At 53.5% G+C, this 15,948-nt stretch overlaps 1 protein-coding gene across 1 annotated transcript in view; it reads left to right on the top strand.

The window, feature by feature from the left end:
* Nucleotides 1-13,217, top strand: part of WDR91 (WD repeat domain 91) — a 28,218-nt gene extending 15,001 nt beyond the window's left edge. The window contains exons 7-15 of the mRNA XM_053897302.1: nucleotides 187-342; nucleotides 1,851-2,044; nucleotides 2,769-2,919; nucleotides 4,471-4,565; nucleotides 4,707-4,875; nucleotides 6,883-6,991; nucleotides 7,783-7,895; nucleotides 9,180-9,377; nucleotides 11,791-13,217. Of these exons, the coding sequence (XP_053753277.1) occupies nucleotides 187-342; nucleotides 1,851-2,044; nucleotides 2,769-2,919; nucleotides 4,471-4,565; nucleotides 4,707-4,875; nucleotides 6,883-6,991; nucleotides 7,783-7,895; nucleotides 9,180-9,377; nucleotides 11,791-11,955 (1,350 nt within the window). The 3' untranslated portion in view covers nucleotides 11,956-13,217. The remainder of the gene's footprint in view (nucleotides 1-186; nucleotides 343-1,850; nucleotides 2,045-2,768; nucleotides 2,920-4,470; nucleotides 4,566-4,706; nucleotides 4,876-6,882; nucleotides 6,992-7,782; nucleotides 7,896-9,179; nucleotides 9,378-11,790) is intronic.
* Nucleotides 13,218-15,948: the final 2,731 nt, after the last annotated feature.

Here is a 15,948-nt window from a genome sequence, read left to right as displayed (position 1 = left end):
GTGCTCCACTCTGGACTTAGCCTGTAGGCTGAGATCAGAGCATTCTGGCCGGGAGGACCCTTTCCCGGGAGCTGTGGGCTGAAGGAGCTGCTCCCTGGCTTCTGCCTCCCCCTCCCCCCAGCGGAGGTGCTGTGGCCTGGGCGCAGGCAGCAAGTGACTTCTCACAGCCCGCATGTCGTCCTGTAGACCGCGAAGGGAAGGGACCCGGCGTGTGGGCCCAAGGACGGGAAGAGCCTCTTCGGCGGGCTGGCCTCTGGGGAGTCCAGCTGGTCCCAGCACCGGCAGCGGCGCCTGCAGGATCACGGCAAAGAAAGGAAGGAGCTTCTGTCTATGACTTTGCAGGTATGGCTCAGTCTTGGCATCACACAAGTGCCTGCAGGGACATCCCCGTGGCTACCGTTGGGGACCACGGAAGGAGGTGGGGTGGCGCAGAGCCTGCCTGTACCTCTCTTGACTTCTACGTAATACGGCTAGCGTGTCAGAGGCTCTGGGAGGCTTGGCAGGAGAGGCCTGTTTCCCTTGGTTTAGGCCAGAATCACCCAGCCTTGCCCCTTCACAGCCTCCCTTTCTCCTGCATCGCCTGCTGGAGATGCTGTGCTGACACACAGTGGTGCGGCCCCGGGCCGTTGCCACGCTAAACCCCGGGACTCTCCTCACCCTGGAAATGGGTCAGAGTCTACTCTTTGTGGCAGTAAAGCTGCTTCTCTTTCTGTCACCTACTCCAGCGTGAAAGGAGAAACCCAAGGGGTTTACTGGCTGAGTCATCCTGTTGACCATTTATCTCGTGATCGGGACTACTTTTAAAAGCACTGCTGCCGGTTACCAGCCCTGTGCCGGTTCCAATTTGATGGCATAGACCCTTAAGCCTCTGATCTCAGATTGTCCTCTTCCGACACCGTAGGATGAAAGGCACACCTGAGCTCGGCCGCTCCTGGAAGGCACCTGTCTGAGCTCAGAGGTCTCTCTTCCTCTGTTATTTTTATCCTGTAGACCCGTGGTTTCTGCTACCCTAAGGAGCACTTAGAGGAGCCTTGGGAGCCAAGGGGCTGGTGGAGATTGCCCTGGCTGATGCCGCCTGGCCTGGGTTATGTGTGGGTGAAAGGCTAGTAGTCATGGCGGTCAGCATTTAGTGCACCAGGGGGGCAGAGACCAGGGCAGCTGCGGACGCGCCAGGTGGCAGAGGGGCAGGTGCCTTCTGGTGCCCGGCCTTGTTCCGGCCTCTGCTGCTGTCCTTGAGTCTCTATCTTTCTGCCCGGCCAGTTACCTCAGTCTCTTGGTACCTCCTTTTCAGGAGGAGGTGCGGGTTGGTATGGGGGAGATGCTGGTGAGGGGCTAGGCTTGCCTCTGATCTGGTTTCACATCTGAGTCCTGCCCATTGCCAGCTCTTGACCTTGGGTAAGTTATTTAACTTCTGCTTTCAGTCTTTAGTTTCCACAGTTATTAAATGGGGTTAATCATAGGATCTCAGATGGTTTCAGGAAGGATTAAATGAGAATCAAATGTGGTCACACAGTGCTTGGCACCTAGTAGGTTCTCACTAATTTTTATTGTCGGCCAGTCCTGGGTCCTGTCAGCTGTGACAGGCAGAGGGTACCCATGGCCCACTACTCCCTCAGCAGGGTCTCTAGACAGGGGCCATCAGCAGAGCGGGAACCTGCCTCTCCTGGGGCAAGCTGGGTGCTGCTCTTGGCGTTCGGAGCTCTTTCTACAGGTCTACAGACCCTGTACCCATGAGAGCCCCCCCAGCGTGCCGTAGCCCGGCATCCTAGATGTCCTGCAGTGTGTCCCCGAATGGCTGGGCCCAGTGCAGACCCTTCGCAGGTAACTCGTCCCCACTTTGCCTGTCACAGAGTGCAGAGAAGAAGCCTGAAACTAGTGGCCCGGAGGCCGAGTCCTGCCCAGAGCTCCACGTGGAGGCGCTGGAGACATTGACGCGGGCTTCCGCAGCAAGCGCCGAGGGAGGAGGGGTCCGTCCTGAGCAGCCGTTCATTGTGCTGGGGCAGGAGGAGTACGGGGAGCACCACTCCTCCATCATGCACTGCAGGTGGGTGGGGGTCTGGGGGCAAGGCCCCGGCAGGAAAGTGCTGACTGGGGCGGGGGCTGGTCTCCCTGGGAAGCCTGGGTTACGAGGCTGTGTGTGCGAAGGTGTGGCAGACAGGAGGTACGCGTGGTGGGCTGGTCCCCGAAGGACTGTGGCCGTCCCTCCAGAGTCACAGGAGGGCTGAACAGCTGCTCTTGGCCTGGGCAGCCTCTCTGTCCTCTCTAGCTGTGGGACTCTGGAGTCTCAGGAATAGGCTACCTTTTATTGGAACTCCCTAAGACTTCATTGTAATTTGCCTCACGTTTGTACTTTTAGGTAAATATTTATGTATAAGGTTTTAGTCACACGTGGTAAAAGGTTGATCTTTATAAGAAGCCCTCACGGAAGGTAGTTTTCAGACAGTGAGTGTCCTCCCTGCCCCGGGAGCCGATGGCTCTGGAGTGTGATGCAGGAGGCACCCCAGTGCTCGGGGCCGGGGCCGTGCCTACCTTCCCTGCTGTTCTGTCCCCGTCCTGGACCACAGGGCTCAGCACATACTAGGTCCTTTGTAAGCAGTTCCTGGGCGACCAAACACATGAATACTTCTAGAAGTAGTCCACACCCATCCTTGGCGTGTAGGCGGTTTGAGAAACAGTTGAGAAGTCAGCAAAGCAGTCTGGGCACTAGCTGAAGAGGACGGTGCGCTGAGGCAAGGATGGTAACAGCTTCCTTCTCTCTCCTGTCTTAGAGTGGACTGCTCGGGGAGGAGGGTCGCCAGCTTAGACGTGGACGGGGTCATCAAAGTATGGTCCTTCAATCCCATCATGCAGACCAAAGCGTCCTCCATTTCCAAGTCGCCGCTGCTCTCTCTGGAGTGGGCCACCAAGCGGGACAGGCTGGTGAGTGACGAGCGATGCGTGCCTCATTGCGGTCTAAGTGAGGAGTTTCCAGCTTCTGGCACCAGTGGCTGAGCCGAGGCAGCCAGGCCAGGCCCCTCCCTTCTCTCTTCCTGGGAGTCGGGGGGGCACACCTCCAGACTGTCCGATCAGGGCTCCTGCTTGGGGGCGGCAGGGAAGCTATTGGATTAGCAAGAATTGAAATCAGATGGTCATGGGACCTGCAGGACGCTCCTGCCAGTTGGTGAGTGTCTCTCCTGCCCCCTGCTCTCCCCCATCAGCTCCTGTCGTCTGTCCCCTCTGACAGCCCAGCACAGATGTTCCCAGCTGCCCCTCCTCCTGCAAGACCCCTCCCCGGGCCAGGCACTCTGGGAAGTGGCTGAAGCTGGTGGGGATGGTGTCCTATTTGGGGTCCCCACACATCTACTACAGTGCTGTTAGCACAGCGCTCTTTTTCTTTCTGGACGTTTTTAATACTTGAGAGAGGATTTGCAGTTGAAGAGGTCAAGTTGATTTAAGTGTTTTCTTTCCTTGTATTCTGTTTTGAGGAGATGATGCAAGGCAGCCCAAGGGGCAAACCTCATTGTTTTTTTAAATAATTTTTGACAACCTGCAGGGATTATCCTTATGCTACTAGGACCTCAGGACTTAGCCTATACAAGTGTTATCTGCCAGTGTGAATTTGAAGTTAGAATATAGGTAATATTCCTGGGGGACACCCTCAGACCTGCCTCTGGTTCTTCTTCTGGCATTACCCATTATTATCTTTTAAGCTTTTTACCCAATCAGTCACAAATGCCTGAAGGCAAGGATAGCCTCTTGTATTTTTCCTGGAGACCTTTACAGGCCCAGAGCCAGAGCTGTCCCCAGAACATGCAAACGGGGCCTCACCCAGGCCCGGCAGGCTGCCGGTGGTGGCGGGTAGGTGAGGGAGAAGGAAGGACGGGAACAACTGACATTTAAAACTGACAGGGAGCGAAGATCAGAGCATCTCATTTAATCAGCCGGCACCTTTCCAGGTGTATCTGAGGTGATCTCTCTCTCTCTCCCAGTTCATAGATGCCTTCTATAGTTTTGTTTCTGTTCAAGGTCACCTCTAAGGTCTCCACGTAATTTTTTTAAAATTTTTCAAATCTTTATTTTTGAGAGAGAGAGAGACAGAGCGTGAGCAGGGGAGGGGCAGAGAGAGGAAGACACAGAATCCAAAGCAGGCTCCAGGCTCTGAGCTGTCAACACAGGGCCGGACGCGGGGCTCAGACTCAATGGACTGCGAGATTGTGACCTGAGCTAAAGTCAGATGCTTAACCAACTGAGCCACCCAGGCGCCCCGGTCTTCATGTAATTTTTAAATGAGGTCCGTTGTAGCCAGATATCACCTGGTTGTGTGGAGGTGTGTTTAAGTGGGCCTCGCCCCTACTGCCTGCCCAGACCTGCCCCTCGCAGGAGTAGGCCCAGCCCCGCAGTGCTCCTCCCTGACACACTCCCCCTCCTCCCACCCCCCCTGCCCCGTGCTGTTCTCTGTCCTTCGTGCCTCCCGCCCCTTCTCAATTCTAGCTCCTGCTGGGCAGTGGTGTGGGGACAGTGCGTCTTTATGACACAGAAGCCAAGAAGAATCTCTGTGAGATCAGCATCAATGACGACATGCCCAGGTGAGTGGGAAGCCACTGCCCACCCCTGCCGTGCTCTGTGGGGGGGCCTGCTTCTGCGCCGGGCCTTTTGGCCCGTCTTCTGTGGCAGGACCAGCCTCCGGGGGCCGGCGGAGTGCTGACCCAGCCCCGCGTCTGTTGCAGAATCCTGTCTCTCGCGTGTAGCCCCAACGGGGCCTCTTTCGTCTGTTCGGCCGCGGCTCCGAGCCTCGCTTCCCAGGTGGACTTCTCGGCTCCAGATACCGGCAGCAAGGGTACTGACCAGGTTCCCGGCAAGCTGCTGCTGTGGGACACGAAAACCATGAAGCAGCAGGTGCAGGCCCTGCCCCTGTGGGTCTCCCCGTGGGTCTGTGTGGGGTCACACTCCGGGCTCGCTCTCCCGTCTTTACGATGAGCCGCCTCCTCTCTTTGCTCTGGTCTCCTCTGATTTTGATTTGTGAGGAGGGTTCGAAGTGGAAGTGTTGAAAAGCAGTAACACTCAGGTTGGGCAGCTTGCTAGCGACTTAAGTCATTGAGAATTGTGCCCCCGGCTGAGAAGTCATACGCAGCCTATCAGAGGGCCCTTATGGCTTATAAAATTTGTTTACTTTTGTTTATATTGAAAAGCTTTAAAAATTTTTTGAGCAGTTGTGGTTCACAACAAAATTGGGAGGAAGATACAGATGTCTCCTACATGCCCCCTGCCCCCACGTAGACACACCCCTACTGCGTCCCCCACCAGAGCATCTGCAGTGACCGCCTAATCCCCTAAGTTCAGAGTTGATCTCAGGCCTCAGTCTTGGTGTTGTACATTCTCAGGGATTGGACAAATGTATGAGGACAGGTACCTACCACTGTAGTATCACATAGGCCGTTTTCACTGCCTAAAAACCCTCTGTGCACCTCCCATTTGTCCTACCACGTCCCCCCAAACCCTGGCAGCCTCTGACCTTTGTAGTGTCCCCGTAGCTTTGCGTTTTCCATAATGCCATGTAGCTGGGATCTTACGGCATTTTCGCATTACCTTCTCTCGCTTATTATTAGGCATTCAAGTGGCTTAGTTTTTAGGAGACAGATGTGGACTCTCTTTCTGATTCCGTTAGCTTAGTATTTCATAAAAATGACAGCAGCAGCTGAAAGAGGTGAGGACGCATGCATGTTCTTGAGAAGTGACAGCCACGTGAAAGCTGACTTGTGGGCCACGTGGCCCACCTTCCTCAGGAGCCGAGGACGGTTCCCACCTAAAGTGGTGGGTCCCCGCAGCTGTGACCCTCAGCCCCTAGAGAGAGAAAGGATGTGTAAACTCACACATTTAAAAGGCGGTGACGTTGCTCATTAAAATTAGTTTTAGGACACAAACGTGGCATGGCCCTTGCCTCGAACAAATGGTTTTCTGATGTCACTGGACACTGGGAAGGGTCCCTGTTCTGTAGACGGGCCGTGTTCCGAGGGTCCAGTTGGCACCTCCCTGCGTCTGCCTGTAGAAATGGTGTATATTCCCAGCAAGGGGTCTCCCTGGAGCTCAGGTTTCAGGGCCACGCCTGAATTCCTGACCACCGTGTCCTGCCACGTCTGTTCTCCTCTCTAGTTTTCCTCATCTTGCCAGATGTGCTCCACTTAGAAACAGGTGCCTCTCTGGAGCCGTCCTTCTCCCTCACTCCACGCGGTCAGTCCGTGAGCAGACGGCCCCACCTGCAGAGTGTTTCTGCCCACTTCTCTGCACTTCCAGGGACGCAGCCTAGACTCGCGCCCCCGGCCCTCCCACCGGAGGGAATGGCAGACCCTGTGGCATGTCACACCGCTCCATTCTTCCAGATTTCCCACCCACACTGGCCCAGGGCCTTGCACGGTCTGCCGTCCCCGCCCTTCGGCCTCGTGGAGTGTCCTGCGGCCGCAGGCCCTACCCACATGCTCTCCCCTCTCTAGAGAGTTCTTATCCCACTCAGTCTGGCAGACATCTGTCCTCCAGTGTCTCTTAGATGCTTTCCCTTCTCCAGTTTAATTAGATCCTTCTTAATCTCGTTCTTTTCCTCAAAAGCACGTCCCGTAATTTTATGTTCACTTGTTATCTTCAGAGTTTTAATGAAATACTGAGTACGTACAAAAGAATGTTGCAATCGAAGGTGTATAGGGTAATGAGAAGAGAAGCTGTAACGTGAACCCGTACATATTGTCACAGTTTGAAAGTGGAACCTTCAACGCTTTTTATGCTCTCGTGTGCCCTTTGCATTCTTGGCCCCCTTCCCCTTGCAGACAACCTATTTTGAATTTCGGGTTGTTACTGTTTTACAATTTCCAATTTAGTTAGTTGTTTTTTGTTTTGGTTTTTGTTTGTAACTAGCTCCAGTTCTCCCTGGACCCCGAGCCCATTGCCATCAACTGCACGGCCTTCAATCACAATGGGAACCTGCTGGTCACAGGGGCGGCTGATGGCGTCATCCGCCTGTTTGGTAAGTGGGTGTGCTCACGGCAGTCTGGTCCCCTCCTCCGGTGTCTCAGAGAAGAGAGTTGGGTTTTTGCCGGCTGGACTAGAGGCTACTGCAGAAGCCCAATTCAAGATGCTTGAAATAGAGCTTAACTTTGGTCCGAGTCTGCTCTTTTCAAAACCTCCGGAACCAGTCACCTTGCATGCGGTCAGTGTCGGGGGACCCCGGGAGTGCTGGGGCTCAGCAGTCCTTGAGTCCGGACTGTTTGATCCGAGTCCTATGGCCTGAATGAGATCCAGGAGGACACGTGAGAGTAATGCCGTGCCGTCCGCTTGGCGTGGCTCGTGCGTTCTCTGGTAAAGGTGTGTCGCCGTTTGAGGATCCCCGAGGCAGACCTGCCTCTGGAGACTCCGGGTCAGAGAGTCTGGGAGGGAACTAGGGACTGTGTCCAGCAGATCCCCCAGGCGCCCTGGTGGGAAGTTACCTAGGAAGCGGTGGGAGGCCTCCTAGGAAGGATTTGTGTGTCCCCCTCAACTTCTGGGCTCCCCAGAGGAGCTCAGGCTCTGCCAAGAGATTCCTGAACCTCATTTTTGACCCAGTGTTAAAAGCTTCTATTTTACATTTGTTAAACAGACGATTAATACATTGGCAGAGAGAACTAGCAAACTGAAAGGCCTTTTTGGCAGGGCTCAGCTCCGAGATACCTGTAGTTTCCAGGAGGCCCTCTGCCTCCAGAACAGCTTCTGCCCTTCTGTCAGGGGCGGATGCCTCCCCGGGGCCCGGGCGGGGGTCTTAGCGGCACCTCATTGCCTCAGATATGCAGCAGCACGAGTGCGCCATGAGCTGGAAGGCCCACTGCGGGGAGGTCTATTCTGTGGAGTTCAGTTACGACGAGAACACCGTGTACAGTATCGGCGAGGACGGGAAGGTAGGTGGGAGCGGATTTGGATCGGGAACTTCCCTTCCGCTGGGTTAGCCATCTGAGAGATTCCAGAGAGCACCAGAGAAGCGGGGGGGGGGGGGGGGGGGTGTGTGAGATGAATCCTGACTGTGCCCTTTACTGGCACTGTGACCTTGGGCCCCTCTCTGCCTCACCGTGTCCTGTGTGTAATAGGGGTGTAGTAGTAACCAGTCTCCTAGGACCGTTGTGAGGTTTGCACAAGTTTAGTGGGAGCTGGCGGTTATGAAAGGGAAGAACCCAGCCTCCCTCCTTGTAGCAGAAGTGACTCTTCCCACTACAGGTGCATTAGCGGCGTCCAGATTAGGGCCGGGTTGTGCTGCATTGACCTTGGTGGTTGGGTGGTCACAGCATCACGTGTAGAGTTTGCTTCCTAGAGTCAGTGCCGATAGGCCTGAGTGGAGTCAAGAAAGGTAAAATAAGCCGGGGATAAAAGCAAAGAGAAGTGCCCCCTTGTCTATTCTTTCTGGAAAGACACATTAGGACCTGTGGAAAGGGAGCTGGGGGTGGGAGGCAGGAAGGCAGAAGTGGGAGAAAGTCTTGGTTTTCATGTGTACCTTCCGGTACATTTGGATTTTATACGATGTACCTGTAGTATTCATTGAAAACTGTAATTACAAAATAAATCCTTCATTTGAAAACTGTGGGAAGGGAGTTTTAAATTAAAGCTTGACTTCCTATTTATGTGAGTAGGACTCTCAGGTTAGAGGTGGTCAGACGGGCCTGTCCGTGATGTAGGCTAAAGGATTATATACACTATAGTGCGTGAAGCTAGTTGATGATGATACCGCGCATGTTCAGTTGATAACAATGCGGAGACATCGGGAAGATATTTGGGATGTGTCCTCTCTTTGCTTCTAAGTCAGAAAGATCTGGTTGGGTTCTAACCCTAGAAACAACAACAACAATCGCAGTAATAGTCATGATCGCTTGGAGCATTCCCCTGCTTCAGAGACAGGAACCCAAACAACGGCAGCTGCCTGCCCTTTTCCTCTCCTGGAGTCAGGCCAGAGAGAAAGCCCAGGCTCTCATGTGAAGTTACAGACTCTTTCTAGATGTTCTTCTCTGAAAGAATGTTTAAGTTGTGTTGGGCAGGGGTGCACTGAGGGGTCATCCCGCCACCTTTCCTGGTGGGCTGTAGACCCACGGCCTCTGCTCTGGGATCCACCTTTGCTCCTCCTCCCGGGCTGGGTGCCGGGGAGCCACGGCCAGCTCCTTCTGGAAGAGCATTCAGGTTGTGCTTTGTGGTTGCAGTTCATCCAGTGGAACATCCACAAGAGTGGCCTGAAGGTGTCTGAGTACACCCTCCCCGCCGACGCCACGGGCCCCTTTGTGCTGTCAGGTTACAGCGGCTACAAGCAGGTTCAAGTTCCCCGGGGCCGACTCTTCGCTTTTGACTCGGAGGGAAATTACATGCTGACATGTTCTGCCACGGGCGGAGTCATCTACAAGGTACCGGGGGTGGGGGGGCTGTCACGGTGGGTAGGGAGGTCCCCCCTGGAGGTCTGGGTCAGGCTGAGCATGGGCCTCCATCCCTCTCCCTGCCCTGTGTGGCCCCAGAGAAGCCTCTGACCCCGGATGGATAGCTCCTGGGGTCTCCTTGCTGCAGGCCGGGCAAGGGGGCCGATTCTTAGCTCAGGAGTGGGGACAGAGTATGGCACGCCTGTCCTTTTCTCTGCTTGTCCATTTGCAGATTCTGGACCTTTTCTGCTTTTGTTCCTTGGGAATAATACCTATTATAGAAAACACGAAGAAATAGGGAGAAGGGTTGGAAAGAGTGTTGGGTTGGGGAACATGCCTCACACAAGCAAGAGCTTTCTGTGGTCTGCTTTAGTTACTCTAATGTGGTATAGATTTATTAGTTTATTGGGGATCCCATGGATCATGGATATTCCAGTCCCATGGCCAAAGCAGAAATCTGGGGGTGTGATTGATCACAGCATGATGTAAGTTGTCCGCTTTGGTTTTGTCCCTCAGTTTATACGCTTGTTTTAATTCTCGTGTCCGAGTTTCTCTGGTTCATGTACTTTGTAAAATATAATTGTATGAATTTATAAACGTCTTGTATTTTACTAATATTATCAAACAGACTAGTGATGAGGATTTGAGTTGTAGCCTAAGCATATGTTTATGGTAACCACACAAACCAATTCTTAGCCTCACTGTTAACTCTTTGCCTAACGGTGGTATTTAGGCTGTAGGGATAGAGTCACAGGTGGAATGTCCTCTGCTTGGGGGCTCTCCATGCCCTCATTGCCATGGCTCATCAGTCAGTGGACCGCACGTGGTGTGGACAGAAGCTGTGCGCAGTTGTTGGTCTAGGCGCTGTGGAGTGCACGTGGGGGAGAGAGCGCGATCCTGTTCTTCTGGGATTCACACTCGAGACACCACCACCAGGGACAGGGTAGTGTTGGGGTTCCGAGGGGAGGGAGCTGGGCAGGGGCCGAGTCCTCAGGGAAGATCCCCTGGCAGGTTGTGGGGGGTGGTCTATGGATTTGAGGCCAGAGGAGAGACAGGGAGGAAGGCAGGCCTTGGGGCCCCACAGAGATAAAGGCACGTGAGAGCACTCGAATGGGATGGGGTGTAAGGAGGACTCTGGAGATGTAGTGTCAGGAGCCTTCTAGACTGTTGGCTTGGAGCGTGGCCCTGGGGCATCTGGGTTTACCATCAGTGAGGCTCCTCTTTTCCACACATGATGTGTCTAGTGGCTCTTGGCCTTCTTAAAATTAGCTCTGCAGTTTCTTGTAATTGCTGTCGGGAGATGCTGTAAAAATAAGAGCTTTCTGTTTGCAAGCCTAATTGTAGTTTATTTTATTTAAAAATTGAGTTTCAGTTAGGTTATACTTCGCTCTCTGTATGATTTTATGTGTGTTGCATGTGTTTGTGTATTTGTAACGATGAGCCTTTGTCACTTGTTATTTGTCCTGATCAGCCTTTGTCATTTGTCCCATCAGCCTTTGTCGTTTGTCCCAAATGCCTCCTCCTCTCCTGTCCTCCTGCAGCTGGGTGGGGAGGAGACGGTTCTGGGTTTCTGCCTGAGCCTGGGTGGCCACCAAGCCTCTGTGGTCACTATGGCCTGATGATTTGCAGTCAGACGTGCTCTGTAACCAATTAATGGGTCCGAAGATTTCCCTCTGTACAATTTTTGAAATGCCAGTTATGGGGTCTGATTTACTTAAGGAATATAATGAACTTTGGATCCTGTTTTTATGATCTTTAAACAACTTATGATTTAAATTTATTTTTTTATTTTTGTATTTGATATTGATTTATAACTTATGACTTTTAAAGATGTTTTCTCCACAAAGGCCAGAGACTTCTGCGTCCTACTCCTGGGTGTTATCCATAGCCGGATTAATCATTATTCATCGTGCTCCTGGCTTCCCCTTCCTCGTTACCTGCTGACTCTTCATAGCTGTGGGCTTGGTGGGAGAGGGGGAGCCTGTGCATGTGTCCTCAGGGGCCTGCCTGTGCCAGCACTGTGCTGGGTGCCACAGCTCGTATTCCTGTGGGAAGCAAATGGGCAGCCGAGCAGCAGATCCAGGATCTAATGCTGGGGAGCAGTAAACCATGTAGGAAAAGAACTGGGCGGGGAGTGCCGGTTAAAGGTGGCAGAGAAAATTCTCTGGTCCTTGAGAACGTATGATCTTGTTTTCCACCTGAGACGAAGGAGTAACTATAGTTGAGGTAGGGAAGGCGCTTCCTGGCCCAAGAAATTAAACTGAGATCTTCTGGAAAGGTGGGCATGTGTGCCCGGGCACGTCCTCAGATTGGGGTAGCAGCCACCAGGCTCGAGGCAGTTTGGTGAATAAAGTAGCTGTGTTTGTGAACAGTGCCTGCTGACGCCGCCTCTCTTGTCTTGCAGCTGGGTGGGGATGAGAAGGTTCTGGAGAGCTGCTTGAGCCTGGGTGGCCACCGAGCCCCCGTGGTCACTGTGGACTGGAGCACCGCCATGGACTGTGGGACGTGCCTCACTGCCTCCATGGATGGCAAGATCAAGCTGACCACCCTCCTGGCGCATAAACTCTGATGGGGCCCAACCCGAGGGACGCCCACGGAAGCAGTATTATTCTGGGGGGTGTGGGGAGATGGGACGGGAAGACAGGGCAGTCTGCTTCCACTCCTTGCCGGTGCGGGGAGTCTTCAGGGAGAGACTGGACGGGAGCCGCACGGAGTCGTGGCACGAGTGCCCTGGAGACCCACAGGCTGGGCTGTGCCGCAGGCCTGTTCCGGGGGCAGGAGGAGAGCTCGGGAAGCAGGAGACGCATCGTTGATGGCTGCTCTGTTGGCCCAGGAGAGATTGACAGTATTTTGTATATATTTGCTCGTTTTTCATCATTTTTTTAAAAAAAGAATGCTCTCGCTGTCACCTGGTATCTCTTTCTGGAACGTGTGTGTGCAGCAGAGGGTGTCCCTTCACCCCTTGTCCTTGAAGAGGCACATGTTCCCGCAGGGAGCCAGTCAGCCGCAAGCCACCCCTGCGCGCCCACTGCTGCAGGGCTGAGCCTTGGGGGAGGTTTGCTCCGCCTTCGGGGTAGGACGGCCTCTCCCGCACCCCGCTGGCCAGCTGTGGCATGTGCTATTCTGTTTCTTTGAGCTCCAGTCAGGTCACAGCGTTCCTTTTCTTCCCTGCGTCGGTGGAGCTTCTCGGGATGAAGTTTGGGTCCCAGGTTTCTGCTCCGGGCTGCCTTCTGCACTCGGTTTCCCTGTCCCTCTGCCACTGGGGCTCCTGTCGTTCTGTCAACTTCACATCCTTGAGGTTGACCGGAGCCGGGTGCCAGCGCCCTCTGCTGGTGAATGGCGAGAGCACCGGAGCGGGTCTCCCTAGCTTGCTTTTCCATCTGAGGCGGGCCGGGCGTTGGCCTGTTACCTACTTCTGGAAAATCGGGAAGAAGTTGGTGCTGACGCCTTGGCACCCTTCTGCTGGGATGTGGAGGAAAGTAGGTATTTATGTGGCTCCATTATGAGAGAACACCAGAGACTAAGAAGTAGTGACTTACACATTTTTACCTGTTTCTACCTTGGTGACCCTCTACTCAAACGAAGAAAACCAAGACTCTCCATTTACAGTTTCCCCATCTTCTGCACTGAAACAGCAAATTGTTCACGTCCCCCAGCGATGCTGTAGGACGTTTAAGAAGCGGTCATGTGTTTCGTTCGAGTGAGAACATGGCCCGTTGAACTTCAAAGTTTTGTCTCACTTTCTATCTTGTACCCATTCTCTCTCGTCAGTACTGTCTCCACTGCTACCGAAACGTCTTCAAGGATTGCAAAGAAACACTTGAAAAGCTGTGTCTTCTGTCTTTTCCTTTATGCTCTGGGCATTTGTTTTCAGTTCAGTTTAGGATTGTGTGGGTTTCCACAGCACTGCCTAAAAACACAAAACCCAAACCCTTTTGAAATGAGCAAATACGGAAACCTGCCCCCTCCTGGCCTGCTTCTCCCCAGTCTTCGCGCCATCCTGAGGGCTCGTCAGGATGCATTCACCCTGGCCTTCCTCCCGGTCGCATCCATACCCCCTCCAGGATGGGCTTTCATCCTCCAGTAAAATGTGTCAAAACTTGAAATTTCCCTTCTTCACAATAGCTGCTTGGCACCTACCCAGAAGCCCAGCAAGACCCCTCCCCTTATTTGGGGCAAGGGCAGGGTAGCGGGGAAGCCATCAAAGCCAGTCCAGCCTCGGGTCCTGGAGCCTGTGTCCCTGGTGCAGGTGTGGACCCCGGCTCTGGCCCAGGCTCCACGCCCCTCGCTGTCCTCAGGACTGGTCTGCTTGCCGCCTCCTCTCGGCCCCAGGAGCACGGCTTTCAGAGCACTTCAGCGGTTCGCTTCAACCCATCCAGATCCCACCGCTCGGGTGTTCTCTCCCCTGCCTGGGCTTCTCTCCCTTCAAGCAGCTTCTATGCAGACGCAAAGGTTTCCTGCTTCTCAGACCTCATTTTTCGGCTTGCTGGGAAGAAGTTTTAGGGAGGCACATATGGAGGGAGTGGTTCCACTGATAAGTATTTTCTTTAATTGACAAAAAAAAAAAAAAAAATGACACTTCACCAGTTAGACTTGGGTTTGTTCTGGCTCCCAGCTTGAGAGCAGAGGACCCTGGAGGTCAGTGGTTCTAATACTTCTGAGGAACCAGAGAGGTGGGTCCTGCCCCTGGTGTGGCCCCCTCTGGAAAGACTGCAGGCAGAGTTCGGGTGCAGCCTGCAGCCAGGTGACCTCGGTGCTGGACTGGTTGGTTTTGTGACTTGAAACCATTGGTTTATCTCTTCAAGCCTTGATTGAGTTAAACTCTCCTGGCCCAGCAGGTGAGCGTGCTTTAGAGAAACCAAAAGTGCCACACAACTTAGTAGAGATCTTCAGGGTAGGGAGTTTCCAAGCTTCGGATCAAGGTCCACAGTTGTGCACCTCTGGCCTGCGGAGGGTAATTATTCCATTGGCGGATCTGTTGCAAATCACATTTCAGATGGTGTCTTGATAAATTTCACATTTTGGGGCCAGATGGTCAGTTCTAATCATCCTTTTACCTCAAAATGCGGTAGAAGAAGATTCCTCTGGTGGGAGAAGTTTCCTCTGTGTTTTTGTCATGTCTGTCACATCTGCAACCTGGGGTCTCTTTGCTGGCCTCTTTGAGGCTGCTGTACGCTGTGATTTAAAAAAAAAATTTTTTTTTTTAAGTTTATTTATTTTGAGAGGGACAGAGATAGTACGAGTGAAGGAGGGGCAGGGAGAGAGAGAGAATCCCAAGCATGCGCAGAAACCTACCTGGGGCTCTACCCCATGAAACAGTGAGATCATGACCTGAATTGAAACCAACTGACAGCCACCCAGGTACCCCTGAGTGTGACTTTTTTTTGAGAGAGAGAAGGCACAAGTGAGCAAGGGGCAGAGGAGGGCAGTGAGGGGGAGGGAGGCCAGCCCCACCCGGGGCTTGAACTCATGGAACCCTGAGATCTTGACCTGAGCCGAGGTCTGACGCTTAACTGAGCCACCCAGGGGCCCCAAACTGAGTGTGATTTTAATTAAAGCTAGATGCTAGCTCCACGTGTCCACCGCAGTGCTCGCATCAGGCTGAACGCAAACACCGCGGACTCCTGGGAAGCTTTGTGGAGCTGCCGGTTTGGAAAAGGGAACACCTGGCCACCAATCTGAATGTTAAGTGTTAGTGACACCTACTTACTTTAAGATAATTTCTTTTCCTGCACCTGAGGGTCTCACCCTGTACCCCCTCCTTCTGGGATGCCTACACCCCAGCAGCGAGACTTGAACTTGGTCCCTGTGGGAATCCTGAGCCTTAAAATAATGCAGGCCCTCCTCCCCTCACCCTAATTTCTGATTTGGGGGTTCAGGAATTGACACTATAATATTAAAATCCGACTAGCAGACCTCAATTGGAGCCATGTTTGGGGCCTGTTAAAGAAAAACTATTCTATTAAATAGAAAATTACTGACACTTGTTAAAAACTTAAAGGCAGACTTTATTCAAGGGTGTGTATTACAATTGGGTTTTATAGTAAGGGAGAGCCATCAGGCTTAACTCTGAATACAAGAGGGAAAGGGACTTTATAGCCAAAGAGTGGATGGAAAGCTGCTAAGAGGAATCACCAAAGGTAAAGGGGGCGTGGGAGGTGGGGGGAGGGGAAGGGTTGGAGCTCGCTAAACTCGGCGACCAGGATCCTTGCTGAAGGCAATCTAGGCGATCAGACACTACCTGGGGAATGGTGAAAAATGAGGAGCCCGCCCAAATTTGAGGGCGATCAGGATTGGAGGGTGGGGCTCCTGGCTAAAATGACTTGGTAGGATGCTTGCGAAAATTGGACAATGCAGAGAGGAGCAGGGAAGCTCCAGAGGCAGGGCCTAGATGAGGGTTCAGAGGAGCCCGACGAGAGCGAGAGCGGGGTCAAGGAGAGAGTGTCGCGGACCCGGCCCCGGGACAGCTGGCGGCTCCCGCTCGGGGCGGGGGCGGGGACGCCGACTGCGCGGGCTGCCTGCAGGGGGCGCGCCGGGGGCCGGAAGTGGCGAGGCGGCGCGG

Source organism: Panthera pardus, unplaced genomic scaffold, assembly GCF_024362965.1.
Source record: "Panthera pardus isolate Hobbes unplaced genomic scaffold, ASM2436296v1 HiC_scaffold_8, whole genome shotgun sequence".
NCBI lineage: Eukaryota > Metazoa > Chordata > Mammalia > Carnivora > Felidae > Panthera > Panthera pardus.
The sequence above is the reverse complement of the archived record's forward strand: the minus strand, read 5'-3'. Positions and strand labels throughout refer to the sequence as shown.